Raw genomic sequence first — 24257 nt, 5'->3', positions numbered from 1 at the left:
AACGTCGAGAGCAAAACCCGGAAGTCAACCAGTCCGAGACCTAGAAGACTAAGCCCACTTGAATCTGCCAGAGAAAAACAGCGATGGGAATAGCAGAGAATTTCAGACAGAGAAATGTAAAAAGATAAAAGGGTATATTTCGTTAACTCAGAAGCCGAACGAAAGAGAATCGCAAGAACACTAAGGATAGATGGTATCTCGACACGCTGTCTAACGACGTTCGTAGAGGTTTCGACTATGGAACGGCAAGAACGTGTTGGAAGGTTTGACAGATTCGTCTCCAGCGAAGCAAGACTGACAGGATCGCGGAGGGAATGGTTCGCGAGGAACCGGAATAATCTGCAACGAAAGTTTGGCCACGTGCGCGAGACCTCGAGTTACGAGTTTTCCGTGTTTTACGTGTTCTCGACGTGTCTCGAGCACAAAATGATTCCAGAGGCGGCGTAGCAAAGGAGGAAACGCAGTGCCGCGGTCGCGAATCGTTTTGCTTCTCGCGTTCCGTCTCTCCAGTGATCGCGTTCGATTCGATTTGCGTCCCCCCACGCAAAGAAAAGTGAAGTGCAATAGTGACGTTGTATCGGTGTACACATCGGATCCGTGTTGTTGTAAGAGTGTTTTACTTGGTACGTATTATCATGTTGTGTATCACCAATTAGCCAATTTCGTTCTCGTAGCGTGCAAACGACCAAAGGAAACGACGGAGAAGTTACATACATACACGTGGAAATTCTTGTTCGCGCGTTTTCTTGTATTCGTACGAAAATATAAAGCAATCCGTACTACGAGAATATAATTTTCAATTATTTTCTAATAACTGATTGATCGTTACATTCAGACGTGTTCAGTCCGTTCATGGAAACATCGATCGCGGCGCAATTTTCCCGACTTTCGTCCGACAGAGCGCTCGAAGCTTCGCGCCGTGAACATCTCGAATCGAACCGCCAAAGTTTCTTCGAGAGTTCCACGGGCAAAGTTTCGCATCGCCTTGAATTTCACCGAAACTAGTTGTTAATTAACCTCTCCGAGTTGACAAGTTCCTGGAGTCGTTCCCGCTTTTTGTCGAGAGGCTTCTGTTTGTTATATAGGCAACGATCGATCGCGTATAGTTAATCCCGCGATTCTTTCAGCGTTATTGTTGAGTACGCGTTAAGTTTCAGTAGCTCTCTTCTCGGTTATATTTTCATCGTTTAACAAACCGAAGTAAGGGAAAACGTCGATTATCCGAAAGTGATTCGATTGCCGAACGAATAAAGACCGACTAGAAATTTCGCTTCTAACTCCTGTTCGAACGTTTCAGTTTGGTGTTTCGAGAAAGAAAGGTAGAGAGAGAGAGAGAGAGAGAGAGAGAGAGAGAGAGAGAGAGAGAGCAATCGGAACGAATGTTTATTCAAAATTCACAATAAATATACATACACACGAACACTTAGTCTCCCTATTTTACCTCCACGCGTTTCGGACATCCGTTTTTCTGAAATTTCGTAAACGATTTGTCGTCAAAAACGATACCTTCTCCCCTTTTGTTTCGGAGAATCGATGTTTTATCGAAAACAGTTGGATATACCTTACGCGCGAATACCCTCCAAACTCGATTTCAAGCCTTCTTAATCCAGCAGATAGACGCGAAGTTTACGTGAGTTAACGATCCCGTGAAACAGAGCTTCTCCCGGTACAGGGATGAAAATGGAAACTCCGGGACAAAGAATCTTCGACGACGATTAAAGTTTTCGGCGGCGCTATTTTTACACCATCCCCCGCAATAAGAATAGAACATTTTCAGTGTATTTAGTGCTTAAAGGACGCGCGCAGTTTCGATACTTGTCGGTACTTTCCATTTTCATTCTCGTGGATCCAATATTTATTCGACAGGAAACAAAGACTTCCTTTCGAGTTAGCCTGTGTGATACGAAACGATTGGATTCGCAACGGACACAGACGTAAGCATACACACACACACACATACAGACATACCGATGCTCTTTCGAATCTCAAGTCTCGAGATCTTTGATCTTGTTCTCCATAACGTGAAAGCCCGATGCAGCTCTTATTTCCTGTGTACACACAACCGTGAACGAGAAAAAGCTCCGCGAGCAAGAGACGCGGCACAGAGAGACAGAAAAGAAACGACTTTTAAAAACGTAAGACGGAAGAAAAGAAGGAGATGAAAATTCACTCACTTATACACATGTGTACACGTATAAAGAAGTAGGTTTCAGCAACAAGCGACGTGTCGGCAACGCGTACGGCTTCTTGTCTGCTTCTTACGCGAATTTAAAAGGGGAAAAAGTGAAAGAGAGAGTGTGTGTGTGAGAGAGACGGGGGAGGGAGAGAAAAGGGGAGAGAGGGAAGACCGAATCGTTGGCGAAGAAAGGATAGGATCTAGCGTTTCTAAGCATAGGATAGAGAGATAAGCGATAAAACAAAAAGAGTATACTTATCGTACACGTTTTTCTCAACAGACACCCAGACATATCGCCACAATTGTCCCGGCTTCTTAGTGGAACGACGAATGCATCGTAAAGCGCAACCTAGCACTGTTTTTTAACCAAAGGCTCGTTATAGACGTAACCAAAGTCGAATCCTGCCGATCGTAAGAATCTTCGCGAGTCTGTTCGCTGCCGACGAGTTTGCGGAATACATACATACAGTCATACATACATGCAGCGAGAAATGAAACGACTGTAGAACGTTCGAACATAGTAAAAATAGCGAAATATTTGTACACTTTTTCTTTTTGAAAACGTTCCTGCGTTAAGACCGAATAATAACGTTTCGGTAAACGGTAATTGCATATTAAACTCGAAATAACCACTCCAGGCATTCGAGGTTCCATCGTGTAAACCACATCGATGTCGAGAGACCTCGTAACGAAATTTCGAGTTTAAAAACTCGATTTTCGAAAGTCTCGAATATTATAGCTTATCAAGTAGTAGTTAATGTAGCTTCGTTCGACAACGAAAGCAGTGTTCGTGGAGAAAATCGTTTTCAGTTTTTCTATATGTAATTGGAGGACAGCGTCGCGGAATTTGATTCGATTTCGCGTCGAAGGCTCTTATCGGCAGATGTGACTCCGTTAGTCGTTAAAGTTGTTGCGGCTAGATAAACGTAGGCGAGGGGACGCGATCCTTAAATGTTCGCTCGAATAAAAAAAAAATCGCAATGTTAATGCCACGATGGTACTCTACCCCCAATGATTCCCGACGCCTCCCGCTTTAGACATACCTAATGGTACGTTTTGTCGCCAGCAAGCTCGTTCCAAGATGCAACGCGAGACCAACCAGGGAAAGAAAACGGATGATTTTTATTGCCGATAAAAAACTACGCCACAAGTAGTCGTACGCCTCCACAGGATCAGCAATTTTGTTTGTCGACGCGTTACATTTTCTTGTTAGAAGAATCGCGTCTAAACGACAAATGGAATCGTTGGTTCTCGTTTTTTCCTCTTCGAACTGGTCGGCTCTGAACAACGACGGAACGAGCTCGACGCAGGCGGGAACAGTACCGCGCGTACTTAGTTAGAGGAAATTGGAAATGGTCGGGCGATTAGACTTACGCATTCTTATCGACTCGGTATCCCGTATTTGTACTAAAGCATTCCATTAAGAAGCTTGCAGATAGAAAATAAGGACGGACGGCACCCAGCCGCGCATAGAATTCATAGGAAGAAACGAGGGGGGGGGGGGAATGCGTACGAACGCGACACGAAGATTGTTTATTAAATTTCGCGTTGACGAATCGGGCTTCGCAATACGCGAGTCTAAAGATCGTGAATTAACAGACGAGAAATAGTGTGATTGCTTGTATGAGAGAAAAAAAAGGAAGGTATGTAGGGGGCGGGTCGGAGAAACGCGAATACGGAGCGTAAATGGATCAAAGTAATAAAATTTGTCGTTGAATAGACGAGGACGAATCCTTAGTATCGTACGCGACACACACGTAACACACACACACACACACACACATACACCGTCACCTTATAAATTGAGATTAGACGTAAGCTTGCGGTTATCTATTTACAAATTGCGGATAAATATAAAACTACTCGTACGACGTAAGTAATAGGATTCAATCGAAGAAGGAGTGGGTGAGAAGGAATGGAAGGACTTGGGAGCGGACGGAAAAAGATCGACGAGGAGGCGAGAGAAACAAATTACCGGCCATACTAAGCTAGGATTTTATATCGTGCGAATTTAAGGGTGGAGAGAAATACTAAGGTACTTTGGTGAATACTCGAGTGAATGGATGGCACGGTGTGCCCGAGTATCAGATACCTCGGGATATACCGCTTTATGTCTCTTGCATTTCCATTCTGATTCGCGAGCAGCGCAAATTATCGCAGGACGCTATAGGTATACCACTACGGACGATTAAACAATACTCGCTATTCCCTCACATGTCTCCGATTTATTTTTTGACTCGCTTTTGCGTGATCCGTGAATTTCTGGTCACGCGCGACATCCGCTTCGACTCCCTCGGCCTCGAAACCGTTAGAAATTATTATCAAAGTGCAAGGATCTCGAATATTTTCAACTCGTCGCGGTAAGTTCCCAGTTATACGCCGATCAGCGTTATACGCTCCTACGATACGGTTCGATCCATCAAGAGGAACCGAGCATGAAACCGAGCGTAATTTCTGGAAATTTTCTGTACTCCGAACGATTGTCGCTGCGTGGGCAGAGATCGCGCGTGCTTTTCTCGGTGAATAGAGACGAGTTTTGCGAGCGAAAGCTGTAAGAGTGTAGAACCGTAGGATTATACAGATTCCCGACACCGTATCCTTAAGGCATTAAGCTAGGGCAGATAGAGGAGATTTTTATACAATTTATAAGGCGATTTGCAATCGATTTATTTATCGCACGTTTACTTGTTGACATTCTGTTATACGTATACGTAGATACGTATAGACTGCTTACGAGCGTGCATCGCGATAGCCTCGCTCAAGGAAACCGATCAGCGGAATTAAAACGTTGCGCAATGCATTTTAATACCGTTATATCGCATCGACGATGGATCGGTTCAACCGATTTCCCCGTTCCGTTTCGTCTCGAACGAGCGTGAATCGGGCGAGCGGTTGTTCGGCGAGAAAACAGTAACAATTGGACATCGGTCGGGGTTCCACGTTGCGAATCGCCCGAAACTGTGTCCGAAAGCAATACCTAAGTACATATACATGCTCGCGATTCCGTCAGAGTCCACAGATATTCCAATAAATTGAAAACACCGAGATCCGATCAATTCAACAGAAATATCGCGATAAAACAAGACCCGCGACCCCGCGCACAGAGAGATCCCTTCGAGGCTAGCAAACCGTCGAAGTAATATTTCTTTGCCCCGACGCGTGTACGACTTTTCCATCCGTAAACCTGAACTGCGGTTGCTAATAATGGCGCCATTATCCGTGGAAGCCTTAAAAGGAGTTTGAAAGCTCTCTCTTTTCCAGCCGAATCTTTTGAGCTGACGCCAACAGGCAGACTGCACCGGTGCATCGTCGCGTCTCGACTATACACATCCACCTATTGTAAGATATTCTCCCTGGTCGCTCGAGGTTCCGAGACATCGATTATTACCACGCTTCTGACGCATTCGTGTAACTATCGTGGTGTCTTTGCCAATCTCTCTGTACGGGCGACGTCGCGCACGGAGGATCGTGCCGAAAGACAAAGGAGAACGCTCGAACCTCGAAAGCTGCTCCACGTGTCCTAGACCATCGACTATTCTGTTCACAAGCAATGCTCGCTTTGAAGCGCAACCACCCAACACTTCTGTGTCTCTCGTTCCAGAACCAAGCTAATTACAGCTAGCTAACGTCGTTTCTCCGCTCTGTGCACACCAGCCGAAATCTTTGCCAACCTCTCAAGCTCGCCAACTGCTCCAATTAATTGTTCGACGCGAACGAAACACCTCTCCCCCTAACGATCACCCGCTTCGCAGTGAGATTTACTTGCTTATCGGCACCCACTTCCCACCGGAACATTCTATCGTGAACGCGACACTGTGATTCAAGTGGTTTCGCGACTCTCGCTATCGAGTAATGGAACTGGAACGTCTTCGAAATCTTGTCTCTTTAGCGAAACGCTCCGAAAGAATTTATTGATTCGAGAGATACTCGATTTCAACCGAGCCGAGAACAGAATGGAGTCATACGCTTAGATAAACGGACTAAAATTGACGGAGAGAAAAATTTCAAATATGTTTCACTCGAACGGTAAACTAGAACGTGCTGTCCTTAATCGTGATAATTATACAAAATATTTCATTTCTTCTTATTGCTATCGTAGGCAGATCGACAGTTGTACGAAGTGTTTGAATAAATGTTATTCGAGAAGGAGAAACGGCAAAAAAGCGGCGGGGGAATATTGCCCTGAAACAGAAGTGTCGCCTGGCAAAGTAGGTCGGCAAACCTTTGGCGAACTCGGTTCTACGCGGTCGCGAGTTAAGAACGCGATCAACAACGTCCGATTAGTTAGGGAAGTTTAGTGGAAGCGGAGCGTGATTTACGGTTCCGACGTGTCGGTCAGTGTGTTGCGAGTAAACCAGTTAAAAACTCACCTGAGAACGCTTCTTTTCGCGCTATTAGAGAATAGTCGTTGCGTTGCTGATTCGTTCTCCGCCCGAGGGTAGACCTTTACACACCGTTCACCAATTTTCTTCATTTCAAAGCTTTCGATGTTAGCACACCAATCTTCAGTTTCCTTCGGGTCGTTCGACAGACGTTTTCAAATCAAAAGTTGCTATTCCAGTCCTCGATCCCAAAGCTATGCACCATGCTAGGGCACTTGCCCCGAGACAATTTTTCAAGGGAATTTCTTCGAGAACCTTTAGCCAAGAATCTTTTCACGACGAATTACCGATACTTGTAGACGCAGCATTCACACTATACTATGCAGGCACATCTCGAGGAAAAAGAATGCTTAAAAATCGATATGTACACGAGGGATCCACGAGTCGTGTCTCGCGCGAACGAGCTTCGATTCCGAGTATCGATTATATGTGTTTCCTGTGAAGTCTTTCACTGCGAACATTCACGACATTCCAATACCGCGAAACATACGTTCGAAAAAGAAAAGACGTTAAACATACGTTCGAAGCTGTTACCCTAAATTCGTGTCTCTTCAAAATGCATATTCTAAAGCTAAAGCGTGATATACTGGGCGTTGCAATATATCTAAAATATTTCGAGATTCTCGAATAGCGATGGATGTTTCGAGAGCGTCGAAAAGAGTTGACGAATAACGGTACTTCTCGTAGATACTAATGTTTCGACGCGTTCAGAACATTTGAATGTTGTTGAATCGAAACATTAACATTGTTGAGTATTTTCGAGTTTTGCAATCATTTCTATAGTCGTGTAACGAGCGACATACTTCGTATCATTATCGTGGCTAAATTAATGAAAAATTTGATAGGGAGAGAAAATTGAACGGCCATCGCGAATCGTAATGCGCGCGCGATCATGCGAATCATTACCGACCGAGCGCTCGGTCGATCCTAACACTCCCGACACCCTCGAGTGAAACAATTCATATCAAAGATACATAATCAATATTCTGATTAAAGGATCCCAGGCGTACAGCGATTCGATTCACCAGTTGCGCGTTGTATGTACCGAGTATTTAGTAACGTCCATGACAACTGACAATAACGGCTGTGAGTCCGATAACGTTCTTTCCGAAAAATATCCTACTTATTCCTCGTTATAACTTGTCAGACCTATTCACGAGTGAAGCCTCTTACGCGATACTGATCCCAACCCCTCTCTCCGCGCTCTTTTCGGTTTCTAGCAGATTTGAATACCGTGTAACTCGTAAAAGGCTGTCCCTCGAAAGAATTTCCAACAAGAACGTTTTACGAATTACACCGTACAGAATGCAGTACCAGTTATATGTACAGCGGTCGTAAACTACAGTTACGTACAGAAGGCTTTGGACAGATTCAAACCATTTCGCTAAACTCGCCCACGCAAACTGCAGATCGATTCGAATTTCTGTTGTGAACTGATTGCATGACATGAAACATTTTACGACAACTAACAAAAATTTCAATATCGAGACAATGACAAACTTGAGACAACGACATCAATGTTCTCTGGATTTCTACGAAATTTGTTCACTGTTCTTTAATAATCACTCGTCTTATGGTACACGTCAGTTCTCATTAGGAATTTCGAAACCAGAAACGATCTCTCCGGTCGATGTTACCGGTGCATGTGTACAGCAATGATTTATGTACTCACCATGTGCAGCCGATTACGACGAAGTTACGGAACACTTGTCGATTATTTTGCGAATAAAAAATATTACCGGTGCAAATAGTTACGTCGACTCGAGTGTCGCCGGTTTTGAATTATAGAAACGAGAATTCGTAGACCGCGCGAAGTAACGTAACCACAACACTGAACAGATGACTTTGAGTGAATACTACGTGAGTCTACTGAACACTGATTGACTTCAAGGGGGCGATAAAACAAAAACGTTAAATACACTTTGGTACTTCCTAAAAAAAGGTAAACAGGTATCACTCGAACGTCGTAACTGTTATGTGAGCGAATCCCACCATACCACTTCATAATATAAACAACGGTTTGATCGTGCAGTCAACTAAGCGAAAGATCGGAACTATTCTTATTTAACATTTACATAAAAGAATAACAGTTTTAAATGCCGTTTATTTTTTTCGCGATTATTATACTATTTTTCACATTTAATGTACCGATAAAAAAAATTACAAACTCTTAAGGAGTTAATTAATACTTCAGTTGGTTAAATTTCAGAACAATTAATATTTAGCAACAGCAAACGTGACTTCACGATGAACCGTGCGATCTAATTGGACGATCGTTTTGGCGGGATTGGCCATTTGCACTGAATTCGATGCACTTGCAATGAACTATTTTTTTACTCGAAATAAGACAAAGAAAAGATCCTGCCCCAAAATCCCCTCATCCCGCATAGCGATGAAGTCAGCCGCTTTTTTTTCAATGTATCTTTTTCAGTTTCTGGAACTATTGTAACAATGTACGCGTATTGTGATTCGAGTCTCACGGTCCCATGAATGAATTAAGCGGTCTTCTTTTCTGGTGACTTCGAACGGATTTTATTTTAGGAAAGAATACAGTCGCTACGTCGACAGGTACAATTGACATTGATTGCGATTGTTTCGTTCGATTATACATTCTCGAGTAATTTCAATGATTCAATTACTATTTGTATAGTTTACTTGAAGCAAGCTACAGGTACAGTGTACAGTTATTCTACTAACGATTACTACTGGTACTTGTCACGCAATGACTATGAATTATTCTGTATTATTATAAAATATATCGTTAGTTTTCAAGTAAACGAATAAACATGAGAACGGCGGGGAGATAAAAATTGTAACATATTTGTTGATGGCCAATATCAAATATGTATAAAGGTAATAATAATGCAACATTACTAATAAACAAATATTACTAATTGCTCTGTAAACTTAATATATTCCCTGTAGATATTACATTTATTATAAAAAAATGTGTCGTTGTTACGAGAATTTCGTAACATTACGACAAACGAATCCACCGTACAAAACCCACAAATATTCAAATAACAACACACACAAACGTCAGTTGATCTTGTATGTATGGTTATGTTTACAGTTTACATACATTCAAACCTGTCATAGGACAATGCCGCGAAAACGTTCAGCGCGCTTGTAGATCGAGCTATTAAACAATTAAATCCTTAAATAATGCCAAAACGTTTGTGTCCATTCGAGGATGATTTACCACCGCAACTTAAAGTACACGTTGGTCAAAAACAAGTCGATAACGGTATTTGTCGAGAAGAACGAATGAAAAGTGTTTACGGTAGGGAGGTTATAATAACGATTGTATCGAACATTATTTTTTAAACTGCCTTTTTCATTGTTTCACGTAGGTAAAACGATGGAATTACTAAAAGAAGGTGTAAAATCGCTTTCTCGTAAATTAAATTCATCCATGGATATGAATTCTATCGATGTTTATTCACCGAAAGTACCATCTCCTTGCAAAATCAAACAGGAACGTAATTCGAAACAAATGGTGCTAAACAATAAGTTAGAATTATTAGGCGTGGACAAAGCCATAAAGGTAAGTCATTTATTTCCTGGCAATATAAATTGCATAAAATAAATTATTTCTGTTCCAAAATTTCTTTCATTTTTTATTTACATAACTTTTATGATTAATGACTTTTATTTTTTATGTTCTTTGAAGGATATTCAACCAAAATATGATCTTTGTGGATGCACTCGAGTGGTAGATAAAAGCATGTTAAGTAAATGTTCCTATTGCGATCAAGTTTTATGTAATACTTGCATCTTTGAGTGTATTAGCTGCTCAGAATCATTTTGTCAAAATTGTTCTTTACCTGTGTAAGTGACTTCATTATTTAATACACTTATTTAATATGAAGTATTCAATAATTATGACAATAATTTATTTGTAATTATTTCATTTCAGGTATGATTGTGAAGAACGAAACAAGTGCCTTAATTGTTATAAATAAAGTTAAAACATGTATATGAAATCATTTTCTATCAAAAACATATATTTATATTTAAAATTTCTTCAATGTAAATGGTTTTATAAAATTAAATAAAGAAACTAAAATTGTATAATTTTATATATCTGACACAAAAATGATCATTCTCTCGTACTCCCTATAAAATACAAAAATAATATTCCACAAATCTGTCATACTTCATTTCACCTTTGCCCTTTCTCTGAACGTTTTCAATGTTAAAATCAATTTGAACATTTATTAACAATCGATACAGTTTCGGTAAAGATATACGCATTCGAAAATTCCCGAAATGTACGCAAGTAATAGGGAAAACAAAAGACTGTCGACACCATGAAGCCATCGAAATAAGAAATTCACCGAGAAACATCTGTGATGAAACGTTACTATAATTTCGACGAATCCCCAATGATTTAAAAAAATCAATATGTATTCCAATCGATAGTATAATGTAATTTTAGAAGAAAAAGTTCTGGGCACTAATGGGAAAGATATTACGGAAAATTCATTAAAAAAAAAAATATATATATATATATATATATATATATACATAGTCGTTAATAGTTAACCGATACATCTTCGCACTTTATTTCCGTACAACTTGAGTGTAACGTGTAAAATTTTGGTAATTATTTTACGATGTAAAAGTTTATTATCTATAAGTAAATAAAATGTGTGTTACTAATTTTTTAAACTCTCCTATGACTTTAGATACTAACATGATTAAAGGAAAGAAAAACTTGAAGTTACCAATACAAGTCAGGGAAGATAAAGATGTTCACAGTACATTCAGGACTAAAAGCTCGGTAAGATATGAAAATACTTTAAAACGCTAAACCAAATGGAAGATTGTAACGAACAAAAGTCCAACTTGAATTATCCATTTACAGAATGTTAGAAAGGGAAGAAAATTTGGCTTGTCACAGCATTGTCAAAAAGCAAGTACAAAGGAAAAAGTAAAACCCAAAAAGACAAACAAATGTCATCTGAAGTCTGAAAATGTAAGTCTCTCAGATACACTTTTGAAACATAATGAAGAAACATATAAATATCAAATTCAGCAGTTAGATCTAATTTTAAAAGGGTCTGTATATTGTCCAACACTTACGCAAGATGAATTACAAATGTTATTTATGAAATACAAAGTAGATGGACATTATAAAACAAATAAAAATTTACCAACATTTACTAATCAGCCAGATGAAGCACAGAATACAAGTAATAATAGGAATAATTTTTATAATGAAGCAAAATATACATCCACTTCTGATATGCAAAGATTAAACTATAGAAACAATAATGATACATTTGCAAATTTATATTATAATAGTACTAATGAAAATCAATGTATAGAAGAGAATTTCAACATCTACAGAAACATGCAACAAAACTTAAAATATAATACATGCAAACAAAGAGATATTCTCATGGAGAGTAACACAAACAATGGAAATGATAATGAATATTATCCTATTGACCAAAATACTGTAAATAATCAAAATTATAATCATGCTGTTGCAAATTATGATACGCAAACATATACTAACACAAGCATATTCAGTGGTATGCAAAACATTGGCCAGACCACATCAAACTTTGTTAATGTCTCTGATATGGAAGAGGAACATATTTCAAGTAATTTAGCAAACACAGTAAACATTCTTGCAGAAGGACATCACAGTTCCCCATATGCAAATAAAAATTTCCTTTGCAATGTATCTGATTCAAATATTCAGTATGAAAATTTTAAAAGTATCAGTGGAAATTTACAACAGAATAATGAACACCCTGCACTGCAATATTTTGACCTATCATTCAATCAAAACATTTATAATAACTTTCATTCTGAAAGATGGGTTAACAATACCTATCCAATAAATGAAACCAGCAATTACCAGTCGTGTAAGAGTGAACAGTCAGTTTGTATGCCTGAAACCAATAACTTAGAATGGTACCATAATTATGGAAGTCATTCAGAAGACCAAAATATTTTCAATCCACACATCCAAACAAATCAATATCCTTTTATGAGTAATGAAAATTTAAATCATATTGCCGGCAATAATAACATAGGCAGTCAACAAAATTTTGATACTTATACCTCAAGTTCATCAGTTGCATCAGATAATTTTTTTCCTGAGACAACTTCATTTCTTGCATCTTTTACGAATGTCACTGATCAGTATATGTAAAGCACTGTAATGTTATGACTATTTAATATTTTATTAAAATATTCTATATATATTAATATACAGTTTTATGGTAAAGATGTGGCACAAAAAATATCAGTATATACATAAGTTTTCTGTTCTTTAATATAAAACGAATTAACATGTTTGTGGACAAGATGTTGTAGGCACATTCCTATTTCTGTTTAATTAACACGTCAATTTATGTTTTTATGCAAAAATATGTTCTAACTGTACGGATATTCATGATAGGTAAAAAGTACAGCTAATCACAATTATATCAAAAAATTGATCAGTCTATAATCCTTGCTTGCAAGTAATGTATACCACATTTAAGGTTTTTAACTCGACTTTAGATAAGTGTAAAAAAAAATTGAGTGTTACATATTCGTAAAAAAGTAATATATATATATTGTGTTGTAATAAACTTTGAATGCATTTTAAGTCTTATGTGTATCTGAACCAAAAACATGGTCCCCATAAACTTTTTACCTATATAACGTCATATGTAATACTTTCTTTTATATTTAAATATAGCAATGTATTGTAAATTTCGTAAAATAATAATTACATTTTTAGTACAAAATGCATTAAGTACAAAACTTATAGTGATGTCATATAAAGTTATTAGAAATTTCATTTCAATTAACTAAAGATGTACATATCACAATACTAATCAGTAGTTAACATAAAAGGGATAAATTATTAATGTATAGAAGTACAATTCTATTTCTTCATAATGCCATTGCATTTTACGTCTTGAGAATTATAAAAACTAGATTTATGAAAATTTAGGTTTTGTAATTAATTTAAGTTAACTGATAAAAAGAAAAATCTTATGGCTTATGGCAATGATATTGATTATTCGTCACGATTAAAATCATTACGTTATAGGCAAACAATATACATATATAAAAGAAATTCTTACAGATTATAAGGGAGTTATGTTTGTATGGTCCTTTGCGTTTTTACGATAACCGGAGAAATCCGTTACTAAATCAATTTCATCTACATCCTCACCAAGAAGTCGACCCTCTACATCGTCTTTAGATCTCCTGAATAACCTGGAATTGATATTTTTAATACAAAGAAATTGTTAAACACATGAGAAAAAAATTCAAGTACCAACATATAGATTAAAATCTATGCATATTACCTTGTTTAATATTTAAGACAGTTTAGTTTTAGTTTGTAATGCTGTGCAACTACATCTAATTTTAACAGTGATCATGACATTAAAAAAAATAAATACCTTCATATCAAACTGTTGTTAGAAGCATTACCAATATACGTATGTGCATATATATATATATATATATATTGTGTTAGCTACATATGAAATCATGAGTCAAATTAGTTGTAGCTTACTTCATACACCAACACTACTGACTAAAAGCAAATTAAAGCAGCCACGTTGTTAAAATAGCATAAAAAATAAAATATTGTAAACATGGGACATTCTTCTGTCAATCAGTTGGAAGAGTTACAAGTAGTGGCCTCCTTAAATATTGCTGTAACATTTTGAAGTTTGAAAAAGTTTCGAATCAGCATGCATGTAAACAATAGGAAATAAATGTTGCAAAGGCGTGCAAAAGAATATACAAACCAACAATCAAAAGGGAAGCAAATCTTCAGGAACAGGTCACATGTCTATCACGTAATGTATCTATTCAAAAAGTATGAGTATTTATTTACAAAATTTCTTTGTACAATAATTGAAATAGACGTACAATACTAATTAATATTAACCTTTTTTTTAATAATATAACAGCATCCATTTACATTTAATACAATATATACAATTTGTTAAGATTATGAATGTTTCTTGCAAATTACTTACAACACAAAAATTTTACTTTATTCGAACATTGTCTCTCCTTAAAATTTTTTTATTCAGTCTTATATTATATCTATGTTATATTATAAACATTGGTTCTGTAAAATTAGTTTAAAGTTCACAGCCTGTTTTATTTGCACGCGACATCCTAAATTTTGATAGTGGTGGAAAATATTCTATAATAATTAAATTGTTAGTTACATTACAATCAAGTGAATATATTTATGTACAATTTTTGATTAGCAATACCATCGAGTTTTACCGGCCTTTGTTAGTATGATACAATATCAAAAATAAAAATGAAAAAGAACAAGCGCGAAAGATCGAATAAAGCCGACACCTCGTTATTAGTTACAATCGAAGATATTACAACGACTTTTGATATTCCAATTACTTTACTGTGACTCCATCAAGCAGTGGGATTATTACAATTTCGTACATACTTTGAAAGTATAGTAGTTGTTTGAGCATACCTGGACAAAGACGAGGCAGATCTGTGCATAATCGGCATTACCGAATCGTCCAAACCGCGATGAAGGGATATCGTGTCTAGATCGATCATCCTTGCTGTGGAATGGGCATGCATCGCTGATAAATATTCCGGTGTTTCTAGAGTAGCCTTTGTTGGTTTGCGATATCTATAAACACATATGCAAATCTCAACTTGTTTTTACCCATTCACAGTACATATTTTTTTCCATTCGAGACTTACAATTTTAACAGTAAAGAACTTCCAACTACGGAGACGGAACTTAAAGCCATTGCCGCTGAAGACATCCAGGGTTGTAAAAAAAATCCAAAAGAACTAAATATCCCAGCGGCAATTGGAATACCAAGTAAATTGTAAATACTGGCGAACAAGAAATTCAGCCTTATTCGACGAACCGTTTTTCTCGACAGATCCAGACATGCTATGACATCCAAAAGATCATTCTACAAGAATTGAAATGTATTATCGGACATTGTGTGCTGTGAAGAGAGCATTGTAGTTTTGCTAATTAGATAAAAAGTTTTTGTATTTACTCGCATAAGAACTACGTGAGCAGCTTCTACGGCAACATCTGTGCCGGAAGATATCGCAATACCGACGTCCGATTGCGCAAGAGCAGGACTATCATTAACACCGTCTCCTACCATTGCAACCCTCAGGCCTTGGTCTTGTAAACGCTGAATTTTTGCAACTTTGTGCGAAGGTAACACTTCTGCGAACACTCTGGTGATACCAACCTGAGCGTTTGGCAAGTATATAAATTAATAATAAATTCATATAACATGTAACATTGAAAGTCTTCCGAGAAAGTATTTAAGTTTCTGTTAGGTTTTCTTTTACTTACCTGTCTAGCAATAGAAGCTGCAGTCTTTCTATTATCTCCTGTCAAAAGTATCACTTCCAAACCCATTTTCTTTAATGTATAAATGGCCAGATGGGCTTCCGGCTTAACCGTATCAGCCACACTAATCATAGCCACCAAAACGTTATTTACCGATGCCAAGACGGCTGTATGACCCAGGTCTTCTTCGCTGGTCATTCTTGACTCTACCTCCAGAGGTATATTTACAGCATTTCTTCGCATCCACTCTCTGTTACCAATGCATATTTCATATACATCCTCGGTACTAACTTGATCACCGTGCGAATCGGGACTTAATAATAATTCTAAGTTCTGATTTTGTCTTTCTTGGCTCGCGCTTGCAACCGACACGACGTCAATTGACACATTGTTCAAATTGTACGTTGAGGAAGACAACTTTTTTGCATGATTCACGTAGTTTATGATTTTCTCGGACTTCATGGCCTCGGCCAATGTGGTCGAAATATGTGAGACTTTGCACTTAAGACCGCAGCCAGCGATTGCCTGAAAATTGGAACACTTTCCAGTGGCCTCGGAACCAATCGTCTCTTTCACGTAGCGGACAATTGCTGAAAGAGGAATAATGATTTGTTAAAAATTTTGTAAAGCTGGATAAACGCATAAATATTTCCCTAACTTACCCGATGCAATTGGATGCTCGCTATTAGTCTCCGCCGTGCAAACGATAACTAAGAATTTCGATAAAGAACAGATTTTTTCATCCACGAACAGACATATTTTTGTTACCATCGGTACACCGTGTGTTATCGTTCCCGTTTTATCAAATACGATACACTTGACTTTGTGCGCATTTTCCAAGGGTTCGGCACCCTTGATCAAAATACCATTTAGCGCGCCGACTCCGGTACCGACCATAACGGCAGTCGGCGTGGCCAAGCCCAACGCACATGGACAGGCTATCGCCAACACAGCTAAAGCACTTCGAAAAGCATATTGAAATATAATTTCCTCTCTGTTCATGCCGTGTCTATTAATTTGATCGTTGTGCGAAATTGGCAATTCGTCTATATTTACATATCCTACTATAATCCAAATGATTAGGGTCACTATGGAGACAGCAATAACCAGGGGAATGAAATAACCCGCAATCTTATCAGCTAAATGCTGAATAGGTGCCTTATTCGTTTGTGCCTCTTCTACTAATCGAACAATTTGTGCCAGCGTCGTGCGCTCGCCCGTATGCGTTGCGGTAATCAATAATGGCCCGTTTTGATTTATCGAACCACCGATCACCACCGAACCCTTCTTCTTTGGTACCGGCATACTTTCTCCGGTTATCAGGCTCTCGTCGCAAGTCGAATGTCCGGAGAGGACTCTACCGTCGACGGGAACTTTGGCACCTGGTACTACTTTTAATACATCTCCCCGCTGTACGAGATCGATACTGATCAAACGTTCAGACAGTATCTCATTGTTTGGACCTAAAGTGACTAACACTGCGTCCGTTGCTTTTAAAGATAACAACTTTGATAATGCCTCTGAAGTTTTACCCTAAAATGATTACGTGCTTCTTATTACTTCATTTTCTATCGTACCAATGCAAGCAGGGTTGAGAATACTATGGTTTCGAAAATTGCTCGTACCTTTGCAACGTGTTCCAACCATCTTCCTAAACTGATAAAGACCAGCAACATCGGTGGAGTATCAAAAAACGTTTGAGGACTAACATGCTCCTGCATTATCATAGCAGCAGTGAGTACAGCGACTGAATACAAATAAGATATCGTGGTGGTCATAGAAATCAGAACATCCATGTTAGTTGTTCCATGCTTTAAAGCTTTATAGGCTTGGACGTAAAAGTGCCAGCCACCGAAGAACTGCAAGCATTATTCGGATTAACAAACGATTTTCTAGTCATTCATGGAAGAGAATCTTGACAATTACCTGCACAGGCGTAGAAAATATAAAAAGAATTAAGTTCTCCCACGAAAGACCAGGTATCACGCAGCACATGTCCTCGTGTGACTTTTCACCGACAGACATAACTACCATAAAGTACGTCATAGCTAACATGCATGGTATGCCAAAAATTAGAGATACCAAAAACGCAGCTCGCCATTTGTTTATTTCTTCTCTGTGGAAATACAAATAAATCACATAAGTGTTCACATTTGACTATACGTTTTCCAATCATTTAAGTTGAAACGATGCTGCATGTGCTTACCTCTGATCCAAATAGTCTCGGTTATCCTTGTCTCTATTGGTGATCAACGTCGCGGTGAAACCTAACTTGTTGATACATTCAATGATGTCCCTGACGCCGATTTTCTCCACGTCGTATTTGAATTTGCCTCGCTGTGTCGCCAACGCGACAACTGCCGAATGAACACCCACCAGTTTCTTCACAGTCGATTCTATTTTATTCACGCAAGATGCGCACGTCATGCCTGATATCTAATTGTAAAACAATAAAATATTAAAGAATCAATTATATGTACTTCCGATACGAGACTTACTTTCAATTCACTTTCTCCTTCTCCAGTCCCTGGTTCCTCGATCAAGGTGGTAGGGAAGCCCAACTCGGATATGCTGGAGGCAATGTCAATCGCCCTTATTTTATCCGGATCGAACGAGACTTCTGCCTTGGCAGCCATAAGTGCCACCAGGATGTTGTTCACACCGTACAATTTTTTACAATGTTTTTCGATGGCAGCAACACAGGAAGCGCAGGTCATTCCCTTTGGAAATAACAAATCGATAGACTGGGTTAAAGCAAGAATGCGGGTTAACGACGTGATCCGAGTTTACAAAAATCGAATTCACATATTTCTCGTACAGACGATAAAAAAGTGTAATTTTTACTATGTTCATTAACGCATGAAAACTGTTGGAAAACTAAACGTTTAGAATTTTTCTCCTTTAAGTAGGAGTTGGAAAGTTTCGACGAGTTTCTTTACGCCTCCATGAGCAACAGAAATATTTAAGCTTAAGCGGATCAATTTAACTGGTTCGTCTTGTATAATTCAATTATCGTAGCAGAATACTTACCGTGATATGCAAAAAGCATTTCGCTACTTGGGCCTGAACTTTCAAGTCCCCGGCACCATTCATTTGCAGTGAAATTTCTCCATTCTTTGCGTTAATAGTTTTCACCGGAGCATTCGTCGACGTTACGAAAACTTTATCGTTTGTTTCCTTAACGAACGCACCGAAGCCCATTTCTTCGATGTATTTCGCTATCTGTTCAGCTGTTAAATCGTTCGCGTTATAAGAAACTTTAGCTTCCTTGTTCTCTAAACTGACGGTCACATCGCTTATGCCCGATGTTTCTGATAAAACACCTGCAACAGAAAAAGTGTACGTGACCGAAAGGTAAGGTCTTCGATGTCTATGAGGTGTCCATGTTGGTCTCATTTGTCTGCAATGAAACCGCTTTCGATCGTGTAAATCCCACTACTTCTTCGATTGCGATAAATTCGGTATTTTCGAAAAATTCTGCGGTATTGTATCGCGTCTGTTCCCACGAACCAATTCGAAAGCCAACAAAAGATATTAAACTGATCTAGTTCACCTGTGATGGTTTTTACGCACGACATACAAGTCATTCCATCGACATGTATGCTGCAAGTGCTGGCCGAGGATTCTGTCGACATAGTTTTCTCCTCGGTCCTTGCAGATTCCGTTTTATCTCCGTGCAGGGAAGCGACGAACCCCATATCCTCTATCGCTTCGACCAATTCGCTTTCCGTGACTTCGTCGGGTTTGTAATCGATGTGGCCAGCTTTCTCCTCCAGCACCACCTTAACATTCACGACCCCGTCTCGACCGCCCATCGTCCCCTCGATGTTCTTCACGCAGCTCTGGCATCTCATACCCTCGATATCAATCCTCACCGTGGCGGTATTCGGGGAATCTTTAATTTCTTGGGAGCGTGGGACACGGACCAACTGCGACGTGCCCTCGAAGTCGGCGGCGTCGTCGTCGTCGTCGCCATCCCTAAACAATGCGCATCGATGCACTCGTTAATCGTGGGCATGTCGAATCGTCTAATTCGAATCGAGTTCCAGAGACCCCGTATTTCTCGGTAAACACTGTTTTCTCCATTTTCCCTCGCGATTCGCGATCAGAGAACAGGGAACATAGTCGAAAACGTTACGTTCGACGGATTTCGCCCGTTGCAACAAACGCTGTTATCGGAAATTTTGCGGAAGAAAAAATTGCTCGTTATCGGACAAGGTTTAGCTACGACGTCGCGCTATCGCAAAAACATTAGAGATTAATCCTGGACATGCATTCGCTTCCTACTACGTCGATTTCTCGTCGAGGCAAATGGAAATAAACGGTAGGTACGAGTTTACGTTACTCGCTTGCATTTTAAATACATACATATATGTCATATATCATCAGGTGTGCGGACGAGAGGCAATGTTGAACAAACTCGCGACACCGAGTATAATATTCTTCTTTTTTTTTTTTCGCTTATTCAAGTGCCAACTTGAAACACGGGTTTCTGGCCTTATCGCGAAGGAGATGTATTTCGATTGATCTTAATTATGTAACCAAAACTATTGCCGTTACAACGAACGTTGTTAAACCACGCATGTACCATAATGTCCATAATTTCATATCGAGTATGTACATCGACGTCACTCGCTGATTCGTTAATCGCTTAATTAAATTGCGCGATTAAATAAGGATCCCTTATCGCCGCGAACAGAAACGAGACAACGACAATGGATGATTAAGGACACGAATGTTCGAGTCTCAGATTGCCAAAATCTCGACGAGATACAGAGAAGAAAGCTAACGATACAAAGCAGGAAAGGCTCGTCTATCGGTATCGGCTGTTCCGATACATAAATAATATTAGTTAAAGTCTCAGAGCGAAAAAATTAGCGAAGTACTTGTTCCGTGTAGAAACCTGTAAACAGCTATCCTAACACGGTCACAAACACGATTCACTCGAAGCTTACCAAAAACTGTCCGTCTCCCCGTAAGTTTTTCCGATCAGCGGCTGCCTGTCTTCATCCATCGTGTTCTCGTAAACCGTGTACCGATGCACTTGGGAGCCAGAAAATCTTTCTAAACGTCTAAACGGTCGCGCTTGCATAAAACACCGCAAACGTTAGATGACGACATCGATGGACGAATCACGGTCACGTCCAGCGATTAAGAATTTCTAACGATCGCCCGGGCTAATTACGTCAAACCTCGTGGCCTCCCGACCGAATCAGCTCGCGATTCTATGACGCAAAATCGGATGTCCTTGACGGATGTACCGCGAAAAACTGACGAAAAATCACAACCTTTCGGTCACGAATTATTCGATTACGTAAAATATTTATAATAAGGAAAGTACGACGATAACGTTTCAAGGTTGAACGTTGCAATTCATTTCCGGTCGCGGTGTGCTCGAGGGCACGATCGAATTTTCGGAAAACACACGAGGATCCTCGAGAAAAGGAATTTCGAAAATTCGAAAAAGCTACAGCTCGTAGACGTTGAACCAGGACACCGGGTACTGGTAACGACGTGATCGTAGTCGTCAGGCAAGGATGTCTACGAAATCGAAGGAGGTTTCCCCTCGCGTCCTTGTCAGGCTCGTCCAGGACCGTACGTCCAGATCGAATCACGTTTGTCAAAAGCAAGCAGTTCCGGTAATCGGTCGAGTGGGGCAGACGTAAAACCGCGTGTCCGTGTGCTCGACTCGAAATGATATCGTCCGACCGACTGATAACTCTTGTAATCGCGTATCAGCCCGCAGGCCACGCTCGTTCCGATCCCGTCTTTTTGCTCACGGTACTCATTCAACCTCTTGCTTGCCCTCCTACAAGGACTAACCGATACCACCACCGGACAGCGGTTGCACACGGTTTCGAGGAGCTTCTCGATCGTTCACAGCCACTCTCTTTCGTAAGTTCCGCTCGGACGCGGGGACACGTCTACTCGAATGTCTCACTGCTCACTGCACAAGATGTTCCTGAAATGTTTTTCTCTTAATCGAGAAAATATTATACGCAAGTGTAGAGGAATTTTCGTTCGCGGAGTGCTGTACTCGTTTAAAATTAAAAGAAATTTTTATCATTATGCTCGCTATCCAACTGTTCAAACAGCGTTAATCAATACTCCCCTGTTCTTTCGTTTGTTTCCGATTGATTTTTATAATGCCACAGCTGGAACGATTCATATTGTTCTCCGAATCAGTTAACCGTTAACTAATCTACGGCTTAGTGGGTGCAAAATTCTGTGGAATGGGCAAAGCTTTAAATGTATATACATACATATTATGTACATATGTGGCTAGGTGTACGTAACATTTTTCACCGAAGTGATTAACAGAGAGTGTCACTGACACATGATATCTTGTAAATGTGAAAATTCGGTTATTTGTCGGTGCAACGAACCATTTTGTATAATCTTACATCGTTTACTTGACAGATTGACATTTTTTCTGCTTCGGTGAAGAAAATATTCCGTTTAAAAATATGCACATGTAAGAACCACGACGCACACGCGTACGTTTTCGGTGTTATCGCGTGAACAACGGAGAAGAAACAAAATTAGAAAGGGAAACATCCCGTCACACTTTCTGCTTGTCACACTTTCATCGAACACTGACCGTTACAGGTCTACGTGGACCAATTTTTCATCTGCGTCGCTTCTTTTTGGTAATCGTTCAACGGCCACGATTAACGTTAAATAAATATCTTTTCAAAACGACCAACTGTTTTGAGAAAGTTTATCGACCGTTTCCACTGATTGTTGAATTAAGGACTACGTATAAATCGACAAAGAGGAAAGAAACTAGAATACGGTCCAACGAAATTCAGCCAATTTTAAGAACTCACAAGACTGTGGACGATCAGCCGTACCACGAATTCATATCGGAATGTGGTACGTTTGGTCGCAATAACAAGTAAAACCTTCTGTTTAGTTCCAACTAACAGCACGACAGATTTTATGGTTGCGACAAAATTGTAGAAAAATTTCTTTCCCATACATTCAGATTTCAATGCAGCATACACGATGCATCCTGGCATTTACTCTACATGCTATAGGCGCAACTGAGATCGCGAAGGGAGTAAAGCTACTAACCCGATCAGTTTCCTACCCTCTTCTTTAGCGTCCCCGTGATCCCGCGACCAAGAAGAGGATCCTCCTCGAATATTTAACAGAGCACACCCTGCGGATTTCGCTCGATGCACAAAGGGCACGGCGTACCTCGGCATCCTGACTTGGTCCATTCCCCACGAAACACCCGTGTCGCGAGATGTCCGACCATGGATTCGTTATCCCCTAACCGGCGTCGACAGCACAGCACAGCACAGCACAGCACAGCACAACACAACACTCCACTCCACTCCAACGGATCAAAATCTCCACGAATTACTCCTCGTTATCGAATTTTCAAATAAAGTCAACTCTCTCTTTTGTACATGTATGGCAGTCTCGAGGGAAATAAGCGGTAGTATTTGCCCTGTTGTTTCTTGTTTGTTCAATCGCTCGAATTTTGTACAGTTGCGACGTTGTCGCAAACACTTGTCTCCGGAACGTTGACTCGATCGTCAATGATGTCCGACCTAGCGATATCTTTCGCCGTTAAAATCGGTACTTTATTTTCCAAGATTCAGACATGTTATTCGACCTTTCTTCAATTTCTTTTAAAAAAAACGATATGACCAATGAAAAGTTCACATACACTTGAAACTAATTAATAATATAAATTTAAAAAATCGCTCTTTTAATGGTACTTGTGTATTTGTAGGAATATTTTAGTCCCTCTAGTCTACTGTACAACATACACTTATACGGTTATTTCAGTTCTTCAGTTTTTGTCTGGTCCGCCGAGATTATACTTCGCCAAAAACAGTAAAAATAAAGTTTACAGAGACACGATAAGAGCGACAGTTTATTATTATGTCGTGCGCAGATATTACAACAGCGTTGCCGTTCAAAAGCATCGATTCGTAAAAATACTTGGAAAAACACATCGGAGGTTTTTGACGATAGTGTTATAAAGAAACGGAACGATATCTGTTAAAAAATATGCATAAATATTCCCGTTTGGAAAGAATGTATTTCATTTAAAGAAGCATTTCACTCTTCGTTGCATGAGAATGAAAAAGAATCGAGAGATCGGTGTAGCGGATCTATCTTCGTGACTTAACGCATAATCTATTTTCTACGATGGTTATCTGTAGCACTTTCACAAAAAAGAAAGAACCGATGCACCGAGCCATTTACCAACGATAGTGCTAAATAGCATACCCCCTATACTAGATATCGACAAGAACATTGCTTATTGCTCGCAGCGTCGAAGAAAAAAAGTCATTCCAATTTCCAATGATTCCTCCGTCTTTACCGATAGAGTTGAATTTCA

At 39.4% G+C, this 24257-nt stretch overlaps 2 protein-coding genes across 2 annotated transcripts; one reads left to right on the top strand and one right to left on the bottom strand.

The window, feature by feature from the left end:
• Positions 1-9662: 9662 nt before the first annotated feature.
• Positions 9663-10523, top strand: LOC107186917 (apoptosis regulatory protein Siva-like). The gene is made up of 4 exons (XM_015574882.1): positions 9663-9841; positions 9912-10105; positions 10232-10389; positions 10478-10523. The coding sequence occupies exons 1-4, from the start codon at positions 9724-9726 to the stop codon at positions 10521-10523; spliced, it is 516 nt and encodes a 171-aa protein (XP_015430368.1). The 5' UTR covers positions 9663-9723.
• A 3092-nt stretch (positions 10524-13615) lies between these two features.
• Positions 13616-23183, bottom strand: LOC107186853 (copper-transporting ATPase 1). Its single transcript, XM_015574801.1, has 13 exons — positions 22973-23183; positions 19449-19873; positions 18926-19218; positions 18394-18615; positions 18102-18331; positions 17822-18011; positions 17521-17754; positions 16558-17428; positions 15899-16485; positions 15588-15791; positions 15277-15497; positions 15038-15202; positions 13616-13791 (listed from the first exon to the last, which is right to left on the bottom strand). The coding sequence occupies exons 1-13, from the start codon at positions 23119-23121 to the stop codon at positions 13659-13661; spliced, it is 3924 nt and encodes a 1307-aa protein (XP_015430287.1). The 5' UTR covers positions 23122-23183; the 3' UTR covers positions 13616-13658.
• Positions 23184-24257: the final 1074 nt, after the last annotated feature.

Source organism: Dufourea novaeangliae, unplaced genomic scaffold, assembly GCF_001272555.1.
Source record: "Dufourea novaeangliae isolate 0120121106 unplaced genomic scaffold, ASM127255v1 scaffold81, whole genome shotgun sequence".
NCBI classification, from domain to species: domain Eukaryota; kingdom Metazoa; phylum Arthropoda; class Insecta; order Hymenoptera; family Halictidae; genus Dufourea; species Dufourea novaeangliae.
Note: the sequence above shows the minus strand (reverse complement) of the source record. Positions and strands in the feature narration are given on the sequence as shown.

What these genes read in the sequence shown, in the direction of transcription:
- LOC107186917 (XM_015574882.1), top strand. Translation starts at nt 9,724, where the DNA reads ATGCCAAAACGTTTGTGTCCATTCGAGGATGATTTACCACCGCAACTT. An exon ending in GCGTGGACAAAGCCATAAAG is followed by an intron (nt 10,106 to 10,231) that starts GTAAGTCATTTA and finishes TGTTCTTTGAAG; the next exon opens with GATATTCAACCAAAATATGA. An exon ending in CAAAATTGTTCTTTACCTGT is followed by an intron (nt 10,390 to 10,477) that starts GTAAGTGACTTC and finishes ATTTCATTTCAG; the next exon opens with GTATGATTGTGAAGAACGAA.
- LOC107186853 (XM_015574801.1), bottom strand. Translation starts at nt 23,121, where the DNA reads ATGGACCAAGTCAGGATGCCGAGGTACGCCGTGCCCTTTGTGCATCGA. An exon ending in GTGCGTAAAAACCATCACAG is followed by an intron (nt 19,219 to 19,448) that starts GTGAACTAGATC and finishes TTTCTGTTGCAG; the next exon opens with GTGTTTTATCAGAAACATCG. An exon ending in AAGGAGAAAGTGAATTGAAA is followed by an intron (nt 18,332 to 18,393) that starts GTAAGTCTCGTA and finishes TTTTACAATTAG; the next exon opens with ATATCAGGCATGACGTGCGC.